General features: G+C 41.9%; 4 protein-coding genes and 1 long non-coding RNA gene across 16 annotated transcripts in view; 2 read left to right on the forward strand and 3 right to left on the reverse strand.

Moving 5' to 3' along the window:
• Nucleotides 1–4,023, reverse strand: part of LOC135331951 (AP2-associated protein kinase 1-like) — a 4,175-nt gene extending 152 nt beyond the window's left edge. The window contains exons 1-7 of one of the 3 annotated variants that reach the window (XM_064527282.1): nt 3,169–4,023; nt 2,851–2,934; nt 2,351–2,603; nt 1,450–1,573; nt 1,232–1,335; nt 669–1,005; nt 1–279 (exon numbers count right to left, since the gene is read on the reverse strand). The exon at nt 1–279 is cut by the window's left edge and continues 152 nt beyond it. In XM_064527282.1, the coding sequence (XP_064383352.1) occupies nt 949–1,005; nt 1,232–1,335; nt 1,450–1,573; nt 2,351–2,368 (303 nt within the window). In that variant the 5' untranslated portion in view covers nt 2,369–2,603; nt 2,851–2,934; nt 3,169–4,023 and the 3' untranslated portion in view covers nt 1–279; nt 669–948. The other 2 variants (XM_064527264.1, XM_064527273.1) reach the window with 2 other exon arrangements.
• Nucleotides 4,024–4,160: 137 nt separating this feature from the next.
• On the forward strand, nt 4,161–8,664 carry LOC135332038 (uncharacterized). 3 transcript variants are annotated; one of them, XR_010393109.1, is made up of 11 exons: nt 4,161–4,356; nt 4,428–4,537; nt 4,598–4,696; nt 4,750–4,841; nt 4,893–4,993; nt 5,061–5,213; nt 5,265–5,384; nt 5,446–5,602; nt 5,688–5,803; nt 5,843–5,954; nt 6,116–8,664. XR_010393109.1 is itself a non-coding variant. In XM_064527356.1 (9 exons), exons 5-9 carry the CDS (start codon nt 4,925–4,927, stop codon nt 5,696–5,698), a joined length of 510 nt encoding a protein of 169 aa, XP_064383426.1. In that variant the 5' UTR covers nt 4,161–4,356; nt 4,428–4,537; nt 4,598–4,696; nt 4,750–4,841; nt 4,893–4,924; the 3' UTR covers nt 5,699–5,804. The 3 variants fall into 3 exon arrangements, 1 of the variants encoding a protein (XP_064383426.1); XR_010393108.1 differs by having other exon boundaries at nt 5,881–5,954; XM_064527356.1 differs by lacking the exons at nt 5,843–5,954; nt 6,116–8,664 and having other exon boundaries at nt 5,688–5,804.
• Nucleotides 8,665–9,473: 809 nt separating this feature from the next.
• LOC135334017 (uncharacterized) lies at nt 9,474–14,042 on the forward strand. The gene is made up of 2 exons (XR_010394177.1): nt 9,474–13,741; nt 13,870–14,042. It is a non-coding gene; the product is annotated as an uncharacterized LOC135334017 (long non-coding RNA).
• A 1,542-nt stretch (nt 14,043–15,584) lies between these two features.
• LOC135350490 (uncharacterized) overlaps nt 15,585–19,376 on the reverse strand; it is a 116,442-nt gene continuing 112,650 nt past the window's right edge. For all 8 annotated transcript variants that reach the window (XM_064549593.1, XM_064549478.1, XM_064549666.1 and 5 more), the window contains one exon: nt 15,585–15,932. In XM_064549593.1, coding sequence (XP_064405663.1) covers nt 15,744–15,932 — 189 coding nt within the window. In that variant the 3' untranslated portion in view covers nt 15,585–15,743. The remainder of the gene's footprint in view (nt 15,933–19,376) is intronic.
• LOC135352323 (uncharacterized) overlaps nt 18,556–19,376 on the reverse strand; it is a 40,845-nt gene continuing 40,024 nt past the window's right edge. Inside the window, exons 12-13 of the mRNA XM_064551496.1 lie at nt 18,949–19,284; nt 18,556–18,703 (exon numbers count right to left, since the gene is read on the reverse strand). Of these exons, the coding sequence (XP_064407566.1) occupies nt 18,687–18,703; nt 18,949–19,284 (353 nt within the window). The 3' untranslated portion in view covers nt 18,556–18,686. The remainder of the gene's footprint in view (nt 18,704–18,948; nt 19,285–19,376) is intronic.

Consider the following 19,376-nt stretch of genomic DNA (forward strand, 5'->3'; position numbering starts at 1 on the left):
TGCAAACAGTCAATAGTCGAGTCATGTGATCCTACTACACACAAAACAACACTTATACTAAACACACAGAAAAATAAATATTTAAATTCAGCTAAAAGGAACCGCTCCAAATTGATCTACAGTTGTCATTGTCTTCGTAACCTTTAAACCCTCTCCAAATGGAGGTGCTCCAAACAAATCTCGTCTTGCATTGTCAGCAGTATTATGAGTGGGAGGGGTAGAGGAACGTCCGTCAAATGAAGTGCTACCAAAGTCATCTGTAGGAAATGGACTGCCAGTCTGTGAGGTGTGTGTGTGTGTGTGTGGGTGCATGTGTGTGGGTGTGTGTGCTTGGAAGGGGGTAGTACCACAAGGCTAACTGGGTTGGAACCATCAAATTGACTCAAACGGAATGCACATTATTTTGATTTTATGAAACACCGTATCACGAATATTTTGCACGTACAAAATCAGCAGAAATGTTGACCTTTTGCGATCTAACTATTGCGTTCTGAAAAGGATCGTGTGTAAATAATTTTATTGTTGGGAATTAATCAACCCTCGCAAAATTCGCAAATGTTTGATGCTCGCAAAACATTCTAGTAATAATTATGGTAGGTAGTAGAAAGTCTGTTAAGGACACCACACACACACTCCACACACACCCACACACTCACACACCCACTCACCACTGTGGTCAGGTTGGTCTCTGATCCTATTCTTTGTGGAGTGAACGGGACATGACCAAAAGCATCCAGTCCACTGTCTACGCTCTTATGGAATCCTGCATTCTGATTGGACGGCTTCAGGTTCGATACTCGTTGTTGCCGCGGCGACTTAGACCCGCTACCTCTTCCGCGAGGTCGATCTCGAGATGAAATGGTTGTCGTGGTAACCGCTGTGGCAATAGCCCTCATAGCGTTGATGGGGGTGATAGTCACGGATGGTTTTGATTGGTTTGTTGGTTTCTTAGCAACAGGACGTTTTTTTCGGAGAAAGGAGGGGATTGGGTGGACCAGGGGAACGCTGTGTGGACATGTATAATTATATAATGGTGAAATAAAATTTAACACTCAAGGTCACCAATGTATAATCAATAAGCACCCTCTATAATACAGCCAGGTTAATGGGTCCCAAAGTCTCCATAGCATGTGTTTGGACCTGTGTTAGCAGACCACCCTCTATAATACAGCCACTGTTGGTCTACCCACCACTATACATACACAGGGTATACTAATAGTAAGGTACTCACAAAGACATTAGTGACATGGTTGGTGGTTCCTGTGATCCTGGACACCACCACACACACTTGCCAGATACTGGGACGCAGCTCAGGGTCAGAGGTCAACAGATACGCTACAAAGAGGGGGAGAATCATTAGAGCAATACACTTAGGACTTAAGGCTGGTGTGTGTGTGTGTGTGTGTGTGTGTGTGTAAGGGGGTGGGGTGTGGGTGTGTGTACATGTACCTCTCAAGTTGTGCAGGTCTTGTGTGTAGGGAGAGTCTTCAGGAATGCTGTACTGAGCACTGACTATGGCTAGAGGGTTGTCACCAAATGGAGTATCCATGAAGCACAGCTTGAACAGTAGTGCCTATGTGTGGGCGGATGTGTGTTGTGTGAGGGTGTGATGATAATATGGGTACCATTACATTCGTCTCATTGAGAGCTTTCAAATGAGTATCACTAGCAAACGTGTTTCACACATAAAGAGGAAATTTCGCCCCTTTCCTTGTTTCTCAGTAAACATAATCATTGCACAGATCCTCCCCCTTTTCAGAGAGGTGTCACATTCCACCCCTTTCACAGTAAACAAAGCAATTTGGTAGAATGTCATTGAAAGGTCATGATTAGTGAAAGGTCACCTCCAATAGTACTGCCACATGTCCATCCATACATGCATGGATAAATAATTACACCATACTGTAGTGTAAAATACCACGACAAATGAAACCTCTCAGCCCATGCCAACTCAGCTAGCTATGGTTGCTCAATATTGACCTCCCTCCACCAATAAGGTCTAACACATGGGCAAGCAATACTATCGGGAAATATGAACAAAACAATGAACCTCGTGATTATTATCAGTAGCCAAACAACAGGTGCCATCTCTACACACACACACACACACACACACACACACACACACACTCACACTCACACACACACACACACACACACACACACACACACACACACACATACACATACACACACACACACACACACACACACACTACTATCTATTTTTTGACTAATGCCTAACGCTAATTCTAAGAACCAACATTTGAGGTTAATGCTTGTTTTGTGCTTGCCACCTATAGAAGAACCACATAGACCCATCCCCAGACTACAAAGCATCTCCCCTTACCTCCATCCTTTCATGCATTCATCCATTCTTATCCTATAGCACAGCCACTGGACTGGCACATGCTGGCAGCAGATCACATTCACGCTGAGTAGGTAATGGCATATGCTAGGCCTCATCATAGATAGTGGTATGGCCTCATCAACCTCATCTTCAGTGCGGCCTGAGATCGAGGCTAAAAGATCCCACGTTTGTGACTTGTTGCAGTTCACCCACGTAGCATGTCGTGCACAGAGTCATGGAGTATGTTCTCAATCTGAATCAAAATCAGTGGAAATAATTATAATTATGTGAGCATGCTTTTTTGAATAACCGTGATTTCAATGGATTGTACAGGCCAAAAATACGCTCGCAAAAATAGCATTAATCATCATTTATTTCTAGCTCTATGGTATCATCAACTATTGGATAGAGCCATTGGATGATACTTTATAGTCTAAAATGAGTATAATAAATTATGTAACTAGTGAAGGGAGTGATTATACAGTATAGGTAGTTGTCACCTGAGCTGAAACGGTACTTGCTGACACAGCAGACACTGGACTGAGTGACAACAGAGTCACACAATTCGTTGAGGTGTCCTGTACCTGGGGGATAGCAAACACAGGGGTCAAAGTTCACAGAATTACAGGAGAATTTGTAGCCATTTCAGCTTGTTGAGATTCAGTAGCAGTATGCAGTATGCAGTAAGCTGTGTAATGTGATAGGCTTCTCTAATAACTAAATGGACAATCTCAACTATACATAAAAGTGCGGAGTTCTACTGAAAATTAATAAGTCATCAATTATTATTGTCTAGTAATATTAAAGGTAGCGCTCACCTTTCCCCTGAGTTAGAGTGTTGGTCCATTGTGTCCAGTGCACCGTGCTAGCTAGTAGGACCACTCCAATGGATGTGCTCCAGGGGCGTAGCTAGCCTCTACACAGGCTCTCCTTTTTCTGTTCTTTATCACAATCGTTCAATAAGATAAAATACTGTATTATGCGTTCAATGAGATAAAATACGGTATTAATTGGAGGAATAAAGAAAGAAATAGACGTAGAGTTAGGAAAAAGGAGAGCCTGTATCGGGAAGTCGCGTGAGGGTAGAAGGGTGGTAGAAGGGTGAAAATGAGCGTGGGCATACTGAGCTAGAGATGTTGGACTGCCCACGCAGAGGTCTACGACTAATAAAACTTTGCCTGCAGCAAGCTGGACATGGACTTGGAACTGGAAGTTTGCAAGCACTATAGAGCTAGCTATACCTTAGGCTTAGCTAGATGATCTACTAGTCTAGATTGTGTGTTTAGATTCTATCACTATTACCTTTTCTTGTGTCTTTCTACATGCTATAGTAGAATAGCTTAGTCATCATTATCATATAGCAGGTAGCTACTGCCACCAGAGCTGGCCACGCTGGTTCTCTGATCTGACTTGCAGCACAGCTTGGTGGTTGTCTCAGTGCAGTACAGTACAGTACAGTCTTACTCTGAATGCGTGGGAGAATACCTTACGTCACGATTGTGGGCTACATATTGCCCACGTTCATAAAAATCCTTGTGGATCACGCGATTTCCCAAACCAGGCCTTACTTTTTCTTAACTGTACGCCCATTTCTTTCTTTGCTGCCTCACTATGTCTTTCTTATGTTTATGGATGAACAGTGACTACAGTAAGAAAAAGTAAGGCCTGGGAACGAGGCTAGGGCGTAGCCAGGATTTGAGATAGGGGGGTGCTAGCCTCGATTCCAGGCCGATTAAAATACGTATTTTAATGTGGCCTGGAATCGAGGCTAGGGGGGTGCTTGATGAAAGAATTACCAATGGGGGTGGGGGCACTCCCCCAGAAAATTTTTGTTGTTACATGCTCTGAGATTGATTCTAACGCAATCTGGCTAAAGAAATGAGGGTACTGCTGCTTTGAGGGTACTGGTGGTTAAGCCACAAAATGAAGATGTCCTATAAAACAAATGCTCGCCACGACTCAACAGCAAATGCTTGTAACACGACTGTTCCCTGTCTCTCGGGAAGGTAAACTAATTATTTTCATTATCTACAAGTGTGCTGCTGTCGTTTATCATATGAAAATTATCTTTTTCTAGTACGAAAAGAATTGTTGGGTGTTCGACTGTTTCCAGGAAAGAACAAATCTGTGCTCAGACTCGAGAAGTAGCGTGTACTAAGATAGTTCTTCCGGAAGTCATAGATAAAGGTATGTTCAAGCATCAACATTATGAGGTTGTGTTTATTTTTTGTGGATATTATGTCTCAGGTCTCAATATTGTTGAAGTAGCACATGATAATCAGCCAGTAGTCAAGAGATTTGTCACTGATGATCTTAACCTTACAAACTCGTACGACACATGGCATGGTAAGTGTGTAGAATCTCAAATCTCAATTATTACCGTGTCCGTGTATTTTCAGGCACTAAGAATGTAGCAAAGAAGATGAAGAAAGTAGAATTGGGACCAAAAAGGCTCAAGGAAAGACGTGGTTTCCAGAGTTATCTGACAAACGTAAGCTTTGATTATATAAGTGCTCAGTAACATAAAAATATTTGTCAATAGGTAAAAGTACGAAAGTTCACTTGTACTACTGTATGAAGAACTGTGAGCAGTCAGCAGACAATCTAAGAAAGAACATTCTGAATATCGTTAAACATTATCAGGTGAGTGTGTATGATAACAAGTTGTCCGTACTCTGTACACCAATAACATTTATAATCGTGTTCTCAGAACGAGCACTCAGATTGTGACGAAGCGTCACCCTGTAAGCGTCCAGGGTACAAGCCCACGAAGATAAAACTAGAGGATCCTCTTGCAATCGAGTCATTCACGTCAGCACTAAAAGACACCCTTATTTACAAGAATGCCGAATCATATTGTCGAGTGAGGTTTTTTTCTAATTATATTAAAATTTATATGATGTTGTTTTTACAGTGTCGAGACACATTCTGGGTGGAGTCTTTCAATCACCAGTTGCTCACATACATCTCGAAATGTGTACACTTTGGGGAAGCTACATTCAACATGAGAATGAACCTTGCTATTATGGACTGGGTACGTTATGCTGGCTAATAATGTATGTGTGACTGTACATTCATTCATTTGTTTACTTCAGAACGAGAATGTACGTAGAGAGTGTACAAGTGAACGACTGGTTCAGGACATGAGAAGACCGGATCGTAGGACTCCCGTAAGAGTGCTGAAGGAAAAATCGTTCAACTTTGCCGGAGAATATGGGAGAATTACGAGCAGCAGAGAAAAGTTGACCTCAGGTACTGCGTAATATATTTTATGTGCAATCTACATAATTTATTTTACATATAATTTTATAATTTTGCTACATGTATATATGTGCAGTGAGTTTGTAGAGGACGTGCAACCTGAGCAATCAGATGAGCCAGTAGATGAAAACGAGGACCTATTAAACGATGGTGTACATGTACTTGACGAAGATCTTTATGAAGACATATAAAGTAAGTATGTATCTGTGCAAATTTTGACTAGCCAATCAGCATTTTATATTTGCATTTTACATAATTAAACAATAAAGGAAGTAGAAGACTGGAAGTCTGTGTATGGAACTCCATCTGGATTTGGGAATCGTTCACGCACCTCCTGGAAAAGGTATATAGCAATTGATCGTACTTGCACTGTAAAGTGGGCATCATTTATAACTTACTCAATTATTGCAGCACAAGTTGAAATAAAAATGTTTAAGATAATAATTGTTATGGTGGAATTATCTACTAGTGAGTGAGTGGTCTGATTGTTCTCTCGCTTGTTAGATTCGTGAGGGTCAGTTGTTCCCTCTGTTGGATGCTAATGATGATCGACCCATTGGACGTCAGATAAAAATACAATCGACCTAAGGAACAGTGAGTACTGCCACGTGCAGAGTGTGACTCTTTCCCTAACCAAAGTAGTTTGTGCTTTTTGCGCTGTACTCCCCCCTTGGATGTGTGACTGTGTTTTGTAGGTTTGTGCTTTTTGCGCTGTACTCCCCCCTTGGATGTGTGACTGTGTTTTGTAGTTTGTGCTTTTTGCGCTGTACTCCCCCCTTGCATGTGTGACTGTGTTTTGTAGTTTGTGCTTTTTGCGCTGTACTCCCCCCTTGCATTTGTGACTGTGTTTTGTAGTTTGTGCTTTTTGCGCTGTACTCCCCCCTTGCATGTGTGACTGTGTTTTGTAGTTTGTGCTTTTTGCGCTGTACTCCCCCCTTGCATGTGTGACTGTGTTTTGTAGTTTGTGTGGTTTTTGCGCTGTACTCCCCTCTTGCATGTGTGACGGTGTTTAGTCACTAGCAATAGTTTTACGTTCCCGTGAGTGGGTTCAATTCACTAGCAATAGTTTTGCGTTCCCGTGAGTGGGTTCAATTCACTAGCAATAGTTTTGCGTTCCCGTGAGTGGGTTCAATTCACTAGCAATAGTTTTGCCGTGAGTGCATGGGTTCAATTCACTAGCAATAGTTTTATGTTCCCGTGAGTGGGTTCAATTCACTAGCAATAGTTTTGCGTTCCCGTGAGTGGGTTCAATTCACTAGCAATAGTTTTAAGTTGCCGTGAGTGCATGGGTTCAATTCACTAGCAATAGTTTTACGTTCCCGTGAGTGGGTTCAATTCACTAGCAATAGTTTTACGTTCCCTTGAGTGGGTTCAATTCACTAGCAATAGTTTTGCGTTCCCGTGAGTGGGTTCAATTCACTAGCAATAGTTTTGCGTTCCCGTGAGTGGGTTCAATTCACTAGCAATAGTTTTAAGTTGCCGTGAGTGCATGGGTTCAATTCACTAGCAATAGTTTTACGTTCCCGTGAGTGGGTTCAATTCACTAGCAATAGTTTTAAGTTGCCGTGAGTGCATGGGTTCAATTCACTAGCAATAGTTTTACGTTCCCGTGAGTGGGTTCAATTCACTAGCAATAGTTTTGCGTTCCCGTGAGTGGATTCAATTCACTAGCAATAGTTTTACGTTCCCGTGGGTGGGTTCAATTCACTAGCAATAGTTTTACGTTCCCGTGAGTGGGTTCAATTCACTAGCAATAGTTTTACGTTCCCGTGAGTGCATGGGTTCAATTCACTAGCAATAGTTTTACGTTCCCGTGAGTGGGTTCAATTCACTAGCAATAGTTTTGCGTTCCCGTGGGTGGGTTCAATTCACTAGCAATAGTTTTACGTTCCCGTGAGTGGGTTCAATTCACTAGCAATAGTTTTAAGTTGCCGTGAGTGGGTTCAATTCACTAGCAATAGTTTTAAGTTGCCGTGAGTGCATGGGTTCACTTCACTAGCAATAGTTTTACGTTCCCTTGAGTGGGTTCAATTCACTAGCAATAGTTTTGCGTTCCCGTGAGTGGGTTCAATTCACTAGCAATAGTTTTACTTTCCCGTGAGTGGGTTCAATTCACTAGCAATAGTTTTACGTTCCCGTGAGTGCATGGGTTCAATTCACTGACAATAGTTTTACGTTCTTGTGAGTGGGTTCAATTCACTAGCAATAGTTTTGCGTTCCCTTGAGTGGGTTCAATTCACTAGCAATAGTTTTGCGTTTCCGTGAGTGGGTTCAATTCACTAGCAATAGTTTTGCGTTCCCGTGAGTGGGTTAAATTCACTAGCAATAGTTTTAAGTTGCCGTGAGTGCATGGGTTCAATTCACTAGCAATAGTTTTAAGTTGCCGTGAGTGCATGGGTTCAATTCACTAGCAATAGTTTTACGTTCCCGTGAGTGGGTTCAATTCACTAGCAATAGTTTTGCGTTCCCGTGAGTGGATTCAATTCACTAGCAATAGTTTTACGTTCCCGTGGGTGGGTTCAATTCACTAGCAATAGTTTTACGTTCCCGTGAGTGGGTTCAATTCACTAGCAATAGTTTTACGTTCCCGTGAGTGCATGGGTTCAATTCACTAGCAATAGTTTTACGTTCCCGTGAGTGGGTTCAATTCACTAGCAATAGTTTTACGTTCCCGTGAGTGCATGGGTTCAATTCACTAGCAATAGTTTTATGTTCCCGTGAGTGGGTTCAATTCACTAGCAATAGTTTTGCGTTCCCGTGGGTGGGTTCAATTCACTAGCAATAGTTTTACGTTCCCGTGAGTGGGTTCAATTCACTAGCAATAGTTTTAAGTTGCCGTGAGTGGGTTCAATTCACTAGCAATAGTTTTAAGTTGCCGTGAGTGCATGGGTTCACTTCACTAGCAATAGTTTTACGTTCCCTTGAGTGGGTTCAATTCACTAGCAATAGTTTTGCGTTCCCGTGAGTGGGTTCAATTCACTAGCAATAGTTTTACTTTCCCGTGAGTGGGTTCAATTCACTAGCAATAGTTTTACGTTCCCGTGAGTGCATGGGTTCAATTCACTAGCAATAGTTTTACGTTCTTGTGAGTGGGTTCAATTCACTAGCAATAGTTTTGCGTTCCCTTGAGTGGGTTCAATTCACTAGCAATAGTTTTGCGTTTCCGTGAGTGGGTTCAATTCACTAGCAATAGTTTTGCGTTTCCGTGAGTGGGTTCAATTCACTAGCAATAGTTTTGCGTTCCCGTGAGTGGGTTCAATTCACTAGCAATAGTTTTAAGTTGCCGTGAGTGCATGGGTTCATTTCACTAGCAATAGTTTTACGTTCCCGTGAGTGGGTTCAATTCACTAGCAATAGTTTACGTTCCCTTGAGTGGATTCAATTCACTAGCAATAGTTTTGCTTTCCCGTGAGTGGGTTCAATTCACTAGCAATAGTTTTGCGTTCCCGTGAGTGGGTTCAATTCACTAGCAATAGTTTTACGTTCCCGTGAGTGGGTTCAATTCACTAGCAATAGTTTTAAGTTGCCGTGAGTGGGTTCAATTCACTAGCAATAGTTTTGCGTTCCCGTGAGTGGGTTCAATTCACCAGCAATAGTTTTGCGTTCCCGTGAGTGGGTTCAATTCACTAGCAATAGTTTTACGTTCCCGTGAGTGGGTTCAATTCACTAGCAATAGTTTTACTTTCCCGTGAGTGGGTTCAATTCACTAGCAATAGTTTTACGTTCCCGTGAGTGGGTTCAATTCACTAGCAATAGTTTTACTTTCCTGTGAGTGGGTTCAATTCACTAGCAATAGTTTTACGTTCCCGTGAGTGGGTTCAATTCACTAGCAATAGTTTTGCGTTCTTGTGAGTGGGTTCAATTCACTAGCAATAGTTTTGCGTTTTCGTGGGTGGGTTCAATTCACTAGCAATAGTTTTACGTTCCCGTGAGTGGGTTCAATTGACTAGCAATAGTTTTGCGTTCCCGTGAGTGGGTTCAATTCACTAGCAATAGTTTTGCGTTCCCGTGGGTGGGTTCAATTCACTAGCAATAGTTTTACGTTCCCGTGAGTGGGTTCAATTCACTAGCAATTGTTTTACGTTCCCGTGAGTGGGTTCAATTCACTAGCAATAGTTTTAAGTTCCCGTGAGTGGTCACTAGCAATAGTTTTGCGTTCCCGTGGGTGGGTTCAATTCACTAGCAATAGTTTTAAGTTCTTGTGAGTGGTCATTAGCAATAGTTTTGCGTTCCCGTGAGTGGGTTCAATTCACTAGCAATAGTTTTGCGTTCCCGTGGGTGGGTTCAATTCACTAGCAATAGTTTTAAGTTCTTGTGAGTGGTCATTAGCAATAGTTTTGCGTTCCCATGAGTGGGTTCAATTCACTAGCAATAGTTTTGCATTCCCGTGGGTGGGTTCAATTCACTAGCAATAGTTTTGCGTTCTCGTGAGTGGGTTCAATTCACTAGCAATAGTTTTGCATTCCCTTGAGTGGGTTTAATTCACTAGCAATAGTTTTACGTTCCCGTGAGTGGGTTCAATTCACTAGCAATAGTTTTAAGTTCCCGTGAGTGGGTTCAATTCACTAGCAATAGTTTTGCGTTCCCGTGGGTGGGTTCAATTCACTAGCAATAGTTTTTCGTTCCCGTGAGTGGGTTCAATTCACTAGCAATAGTTTTGCGTTCCCGTGGGTGGGTTTAATTCACTAGCAATAGTTTTGTGTTCCCGTGGGTGGGTTCAATTCACCAGCAATAGTTTTACGTTCCCGTGAGTGGGTTCAATTCACTAGCAATAGTTTTAAGTTCTCGTGAGTGGTCACTAGCAACAGTTTTGCGTTCCCGTGGGTGGGTTCAATTCACTAGCAATAGTTTTGCGTTCCCGTGGGTGGGTTCAATTCACTAGCAATAGTTTTGCGTTTCCGTGGGTGGGTTCAATTCACTAGCAATAGTTTTAAGTTCCCGTGAGTGGTCACTAGCAATAGTTTTGCGTTCCCGTGGATGGGTTCAATTCACTAGCAATAGTTTTGCGTTCTTGTGAGTGGGTTCAATTCACTAGCAATAGTTTTGGTTCAATTCACTAGCAATAGTTTTACGTTCCCGTGAGTGGGTTCAATTCACTAGCAATAGTTTTGCGTTCCCGTGGGTGGGTTCAATTCACTAGCAATAGTTTTGCGTTCCCGTGGGTGGGTTCAATTCACTAGCAATAGTTTTACGTTCCCGTGAGTGGGTTCAATTCACTAGCAATAGTTTTAAGTTCCCGTGAGTGGTCACTAGCAATAGTTTTGCGTTCCCATGAGTGGGTTCAATTCACTAGCAATAGTTTTGCGTTCCCGTGGGTGGGTTCAATTCACTAGCAATAGTTTTAAGTTCTTGTGAGTGGTCATTAGCAATAGTTTTGCGTTCCCATGAGTGGGTTCAATTCACTAGCAATAGTTTTGCATTCCCGTGGGTGGGTTCAATTCACTAGCAATAGTTTTAAGTTCTTGTGAGTGGTCATTAGCAATAGTTTTGCGTTCCCATGAGTGGGTTCAATTCACTAGCAATAGTTTTGCATTCCCGTGGGTGGGTTCAATTCACTAGCAATAGTTTTAAGTTCTCGTGAGTGGTCACTAGCAATAGTTTTGCGTTCCCGTGGGTGGGTTCAATTCACTAGCAATAGTTTTGCGTTCCCGTGGGTGGGTTCAATTCACTAGCAATAGTTTTGCGTTCCCGTGAGTGGGTTCAATTCACTAGCAATAGTTTTGCGTTCCCGTGGGTGAGTTCAATTCACTAGCAATAGTTTTACGTTCCCGTGAGTGGGTTCAATTCACTAGCAATAGTTTTGCGTTCTTGTGAGTGGGTTCAATTCACTAGCAATAGTTTTGCGTTCCCGTGAGTGGGTTCAATTCACTAGCAATAGTTTTACGTTCCCGTGAGTAGGTTCAATTCACTAGCAATAGTTTTAAGTTGCCGTGAGTGGGTTCAATTCACTAGCAATAGTTTTAAGTTGCCGTGAGTGCATGGGTTCACTTCACTAGCAATAGTTTTACGTTCCCGTGAGTGGGTTCAATTCACTAGCAATAGTTTTACGTTCCCTATGAGTGGGTTCAATTCACTAGCAATAGTTTTGCGTTCCCGTGAGTGGGTTCAATTCACTAGCAATAGTTTTGGTTCAATTCACTAGCAATAGTTTTACGTTCCCGTGAGTGGGTTCAATTCACTAGCAATAGTTTTGCGTTCCCGTGGGTGGGTTCAATTCACTAGCAATAGTTTTGCGTTCCCGTGGGTGGGTTCAATTCACTAGCAATAGTTTTACGTTCCCGTGAGTGGGTTCAATTCACTAGCAATAGTTTTACGTTCCCGTGAGTGGGTTCAATTCACTAGCAATAGTTTTAAGTTCCCGTGAGTGGTCACTAGCAATAGTTTTGCGTTCCCATGAGTGGGTTCAATTCACTAGCAATAGTTTTGCGTTCCCGTGGGTGGGTTCAATTCACTAGCAATAGTTTTAAGTTCTTGTGAGTGGTCATTAGCAATAGTTTTGCGTTCCCATGAGTGGGTTCAATTCACTAGCAATAGTTTTGCATTCCCGTGGGTGGGTTCAATTCACTAGCAATAGTTTTAAGTTCTCGTGAGTGGTCACTAGCAATAGTTTTGCGTTCCCGTGGGTGGGTTCAATTCACTAGCAATAGTTTTGCGTTCCCGTGGGTGGGTTCAATTCACTAGCAATAGTTTTGCGTTCCCGTGAGTGGGTTCAATTCACTAGCAATAGTTTTGCGTTCCCGTGGGTGAGTTCAATTCACTAGCAATAGTTTTACGTTCCCGTGAGTGGGTTCAATTCACTAGCAATAGTTTTGCGTTCTTGTGAGTGGGTTCAATTCACTAGCAATAGTTTTGCGTTCCCGTGAGTGGGTTCAATTCACTAGCAATAGTTTTACGTTCCCGTGAGTGGGTTCAATTCACTAGCAATAGTTTTAAGTTGCCGTGAGTGGGTTCAATTCACTAGCAATAGTTTTAAGTTGCCGTGAGTGCATGGGTTCACTTCACTAGCAATAGTTTTACGTTCCCGTGAGTGGGTTCAATTCACTAGCAATAGTTTTACGTTCCCTTGAGTGGGTTCAATTCACTAGCAATAGTTTTGCGTTCCCGTGGGTGGGTTCAATTCACTAGCAATAGTTTTAAGTTCTTGTGAGTGGTCATTAGCAATAGTTTTGCGTTCCCATGAGTGGGTTCAATTCACTAGCAATAGTTTTGCATTCCCGTGGGTGGGTTCAATTCACTAGCAATAGTTTTAAGTTCTCGTGAGTGGTCACTAGCAATAGTTTTGCGTTCCCGTGGGTGGGTTCAATTCACTAGCAATAGTTTTGCGTTCCCGTGGGTGGGTTCAATTCACTAGCAATAGTTTTGCGTTCCCGTGAGTGGGTTCAATTCACTAGCAATAGTTTTGCGTTCCCGTGGGTGAGTTCAATTCACTAGCAATAGTTTTACGTTCCCGTGAGTGGGTTCAATTCACTAGCAATAGTTTTGCGTTCTTGTGAGTGGGTTCAATTCACTAGCAATAGTTTTGCGTTCCCGTGAGTGGGTTCAATTCACTAGCAATAGTTTTACGTTCCCGTGAGTGGGTTCAATTCACTAGCAATAGTTTTAAGTTGCCGTGAGTGGGTTCAATTCACTAGCAATAGTTTTAAGTTGCCGTGAGTGCATGGGTTCACTTCACTAGCAATAGTTTTACGTTCCCGTGAGTGGGTTCAATTCACTAGCAATAGTTTTACGTTCCCTTGAGTGGGTTCAATTCACTAGCAATAGTTTTGCGTTCCCGTGAGTGGGTTCAATTCACTAGCAATAGTTTTGCGTTCCCGTGAGTGGGTTCAATTCACTAGCAATAATTTTACGTTCCCGTGAGTGCATGGGTTCAATTCACTAGCAATAGTTTTACGTTCCCGTGAGTGGGTTCAATTCACTGACAATAGTTTTGGTTTTTGCGCTGTACTCCTCCCTTGCATGTGTGACTGTTTTTTGTAGTTTGTGCTTTTTGCGCTGTGCTCCTCCCTTGCAGGTGTGACTGTGTTTTGTAGTTTGTGCTTTTTGCGCTGTACTCCCCACACTCACACACACACACACACAGTGAAGGAGCCTCCATCACAACGCCAGCGATATTTCCATAGTCATGATGAGGTACACTAGGGGGTGTGGTCTCAGCTTGTGTGTGGGTGTGTGTGTAACTGTACATTATGCTGTGAAATTGTCGTGTACTATAATTATATAAATACGACCACTTTCCCTCATCCCCCATTTCTCTGTAGACACGCTGTTTCTTATAATCATGGACACTGATGGGATAAGTTGAAGATAATTATTGTCAAGAAAGTAAACACAAGCCCGGCCCGTTACCAAGGAAACATGACAACATTGATCATCATTGAAAATTTTTAGCCTATGCAGTCATAAAATTAATATTGTTGTATTTTTTAATCTCTACTGCTAAAAATTAATTATGACCAAGAGTGCATGCGCTCTTGTTATGACATAATAATAATTATTACAATAAAAGTGGTAAAGATCATTAACTATAATTATAAGTAATTAAGAATTATGTGTATTTTATAAACCTTACAGTCCCCATGAGAACCCGTGTCCTCTCACGAGAGCTGATCTACTAGCCACACCCTTAACCACTAGGCCACACCCATTCTTCACCAATCTGTGTATTATCAGGAGCTCATAAATAAGTTTAATTTTGATGACGGCTCTCTTCTGATGCTACACAGTTACAATACATTGATCATTGATAACATAGCTGGCATGTGCAATTGTGTGGACAGACATTGACTCAACAAAGCATTCACATCAGGTATAATTATGGTGGATAGAGTGCTAGTAGTCACCACACAAACACTTGTAATTGATAAAGAACAAATTAAAAAATAAATACCAGCAGTCACAGTTTATAATAGCTAGATGATATTGTCAGGCTAGAGTCAATTGCAATCTTCCCTTGAGGTCCTCAGCAATGTCAGCTCTACTGATAACGGGAGACTCTAGAGCTGTCAACAAGTCCTCCATTTGTGGATCACCTAGCAACCACTCAACGAGCATGTGTGTGAAACACTTGGTGACACTGTTGGGTCTTCTGGCATTCTCCTCAGCTATCACCTGCAGTGTACATTGTTATTATAATGACATCATTCTGCACTATCCAAGTTCTACGGTATATCAGCTGAAATTATGAATCATGTCAAGTTAATTGTTGAAAGGAATTCAGTGGCCAACCAATTGCAACACAGCCACCCACACAACTAAAGAAACAAAACTACAACAGGGTTTCATACAGAGGGGGGGGGCCCTGGGATTTCCCACCCCCAGCCAAAATATCCCCCCCTTGAAATCTGAATATTAATGATGTCATAATAAAAATGTATATCCTTAAAAATGTCTACAATCTCATTAGACTAGTGAAATTAATTTTATGCACACAAAAAACCATGCACCTCAGATAACCATTCCTCAACAATTTTTCCGGGAAAGGACCCCCAGACCCCCCTCCAGACCAAGGAACAAGTACAGCAGCCATTCAGTGTTAGGTAGTGCCAGACCATCAAACCATCACCTTGTCCATCCATATATACACAACCATCAACTTACACAGAGAGCATGAGAGATTTGTCACACAACATAGCTAGCTACTCATCTGTGTGGTGTATGCTGTTACAGTGGCTCCTCCACAACGATCAATTCAACCTATACTCCATGCAATTCAACAGCATAGACCAGCCCCTCCCCTTTTATCCATTATCGTGCAGAAGCTTGACAACCTTTTCAGCTAGCTATCATGCTAGCCTCGATCCCAGGCCGAGTTTTCGCTTTTATAACGGTAGGCGACGGTAGGCGAACAACTAACCGTTATAAAAGCAAAAACTCGGCCTGGGATCGAGGCTAGCTATCATGCATGCTGCCATTAATGTACAAAATCAACCTGAACATATAACTACTTAGAAACTGCCATGGCAATTGTATATGCTTTTATATAATTATAACGCTGATGCACTGCATTATTATTATTATGCACAAATCTTAGCAAGAGTGGGAACCAGCAAAACAAAGCATAAAAATTAATTAGTTGTTTCTGATCAATAAAAGATGTACGAGTCACTATCATGATATGGAGTCAGTGGAGGTGTTACTGTGAAGCTAGCTTGGTTAGTTTAGACTCCATCTGTTGGGCAATGTCTCCACGACTAATGACAGGAGACTTGAGTGCATGGATGAGTGCTCCTAGTGTGGGGGCGGGGGTGAATCCTGTCAACCATTGCTCCAGTAGTTTAGTGAAACACACACCAGACTCGTTCTGATAGTCTCTCTTGATGGCCTGTGTGTGTGTGTGTGTGTGTGTGTGTGGGTGGGTGTGGGTGGGTGTGTGTGTGTGTGGGTGGGTGTGTGTGTGTGTGTACATGTGAACTACTAATTTCACTACTACAGCCATAGAGTCACTGACACCACAGGCACACAGAGGATTATAGGAATGAGGATAATTATTGCTATAGGCTAATAATAATAAATGGTTTGCACATGCAGGCTAATTATGACAATGAGTGCAGTACTGCTTGCTGGCACATTCCTTAACTGATGATGCCTGACTGTATGAGCACAGGGCTATTAGTACACAGTCATCTACTGCTATACAGTGTTCAGTACACACACAGCAGAGCACTCACATCTAGTGTCCCCTCATTGACACCCAACTGCACTCCCAGAGGACGCCATGTCCCCCTCACCTCCCAGGCAGCTGTCCTCACTACCCTCAAATGATGATCCACACTCAGTCCCTCTGGAAGGAACACACAATCATGACAACAACATAACACTGTCATTATTCCTAAGCAATGCCTACAGTAACTAAAACACACATTACTGAAGGACACTCTGTATTGTACTGATGAGATCAGCTACATCATTATTCACTGCTGTTAATTAAATCAAGATTAATATGCTTACCATCGTGAGTGAGAGGACAAATATCAGGAGAGATGTCGCTGGTAGCTTTTGTCTGTAAAGAGAAATCAAATATTAGTTACTTGTGTTTATATAATGTATAATAATAGAACATGTTCTGTAAAGACTTGTAATATAGTTGCCAACCTTAATGGTTGCTGCAATGTCCCCACGAGCAATGGCGGGAGACTCTAGTGCTCTAACAAGGGCAGACCAGGAGGGGGGAGGAGAGGAGCGCTTCACCCAGTGTGTCAGCATGGCCTCAAAGCACGGCTCAACCAAGCGATAGTCCTTCTCAAGACTCTGTATCAGTACACACAGTGAAACACAGTATTAAATACTTAGTAAGAGCTCAACATTACGTTGCTATAGTAACCTGTTAAATAGGTTGGTACTTCATACAAGACCACACCAAATATGCAGAGTCAGCATTGCTAGAGATACCTCATTCTAAGAATGCTTACAATTGAAACGCTCACTATACAACCATTAAATAACAGTAGCAGTCAATTAAATAGTGCACACACATAATTAGAATGAAGGGACTACACTGGGAGAATATACTCAAGGTGGTGGAGGTAGTCATTGTTAAGGTCTCACCTTCCTAGTTGCATAGTCAATGTCCAGTTCTATAGCCAGGCTGTACCAGTCAGAGCGTATCTCTTTGATCACTTCCTTCACATCTGCAAACTGCGGCTGATCAGTTTCAGAGCTGGAGGTGTCCTCTGTAGCAATTCAAATATAATCACACATTGTACAGTACACACGTAACAATGTACACACAATCTGCACACATGCTCTGACATTATTCTCACCAACACTCTCTTTGAGGCAGTGGTACACGGTGAAGAAAGGTTTCTGGTTCTTGGAGATCTCACAACTGATAAAGCCCTTGAAGTAACTATTTGAAGAGGTTTTGAATTCCAATTTGTGTTCAACCTCATCAATTTCAGGGCTTCTCTTGCTCTGGTGAGGTTTTTGTCCCTCAACTCTCGCTTAGAGGCAAAGGGCAGAGCCTTAATGACCTCATCTGAAGAAAGGTCAACTGATATAAAGACCAGGTCCTAAATGAACAGTTTGTGTACAGTCAAAATAATATTGCTTCCAAACGTGTATGATTCCACTGTACTGACCTTGAGGTCACGATGTATGGTGGATTTTGTCCGATGGTGTAGCCTAGCAACGGCCTTAGCAACGTCAGAGAGAAGATATGCAACACTTCACGTTGTCTCAGTCGAGTGCCCGCTGATAATCGCTGATTCAGCAAATCTATCACCGAAGTACCTATTTATACAGGAAGAAAACTTCAGTAATAATTATTATTAGCTACAATAAGTGTTAGGCCATGTAAAGTCAATTTGTAGTTTCTCAGGCCCTCGCGCTTGGAAATTGGCAGCTTTATAAAAAAAAACTTAAATATCACGTGACCTCAAATTAAAGGCACTAAAAGAAAAGATAAATTTGTATGGTTTTTGGTCATGAATATAATTATGACTAAAATTAATTAGTAAAAATTATGCACTTCCGCTTATTGAGGAAGTTAGGGGCCAGTTTTCAATTAAAATGCTATGAATATCATTATTATTTATCAAAATGCCTCAATCGCTTGCTATTTTAGGAATAATACCCTGAGAAACTACAAATTGACTTTGCTTGGCCTTAGTGATTCTCACTACTAGATGTCAGAATGTCAACACTTGATTAGAGGGAGTGGGAATCACTACTAAGCTGATTGAAACATGTCAACAATCTGAAAGGATTTAATATTCCTAAGCGAACCTACTCACCCTAGCATTGTCCAGCTCCTTCTGCAGACTAGCCACCATATCCACTAATACTGGACTGTGTGCTCCTCCAGCTCATGCCTGCAGACACTCACTCTAGCTCTAGCTCTAGCTCTGATCATGAGAAGGCCATGTGGTTAACAAGAAGCTGCAACTGAAGTCATCCTGTACCCAACAACAATGGTAAAGGGTCACTAAACTAGAAAGCTGAAAATTAAATTTAAAAATAGAAGGTGGTATAATCAAACACAGAACACAGAGCATTATAATAGTCAGTACTTATAGTCAACACAGAGTTAGTTCTTTACTTGACATTCTTGCATGCTTCTTTACTTGACATCTCCCTTTCAAGCAACTCCAGTATCTGTATGAAAGCATGAGCACAATAAACTAGAGCCTTATAAGCAAAACATTGTGTGCAATGAAAATAGGGATCAGATTTACAGTAATAATTATTTGTATGAAAACATGAGTGCATGATACATGATTTAGGTGAGGGCTAGTAGAACCATCAAGTACTTAGAATGCTGTATACTATTATTGCATGGCACTACTGACGAGCAAGTTCACATGTTAATAGTCAAAGTGATGATTCACTAGGTAACTCACTGGTATGCTCCACACAGGCCTTGTGAATGCTGCGAACTGACTCTCCGTCCTCAATCTCTGAGGCAATCTCCACTAATCGACCGTAAGTAGCTGACGATTTCGATGGATACATTTCAACAATACTTTTACTCTTCCATTTCTTCAGAGCAGCGTGAAATCTCCCAGGGATATTATCAACCATGGAAGGACTCTGATCGATAGCGTATATCTCAGCATCACTGAGGCCCAGCCTGTGCTTGTATTTATGGTAGCCAGCAATCTCGGTAGACAACTGGAGAAGAGCTTCATCCGAGCACTCACTATCCAACTGAGCTGCAGTCGCTGTCGTCTCATGAGCTGAACAGATGAAACATACATTGTTAAGTGACATCACTTCCTATTAGAACTGTATACTGATGTAATGTTGACTTAATTCACAATACAAACCA

This window comes from Halichondria panicea, chromosome 1 (assembly GCF_963675165.1).
Source record: "Halichondria panicea chromosome 1, odHalPani1.1, whole genome shotgun sequence".
NCBI classification, from domain to species: domain Eukaryota; kingdom Metazoa; phylum Porifera; class Demospongiae; order Suberitida; family Halichondriidae; genus Halichondria; species Halichondria panicea.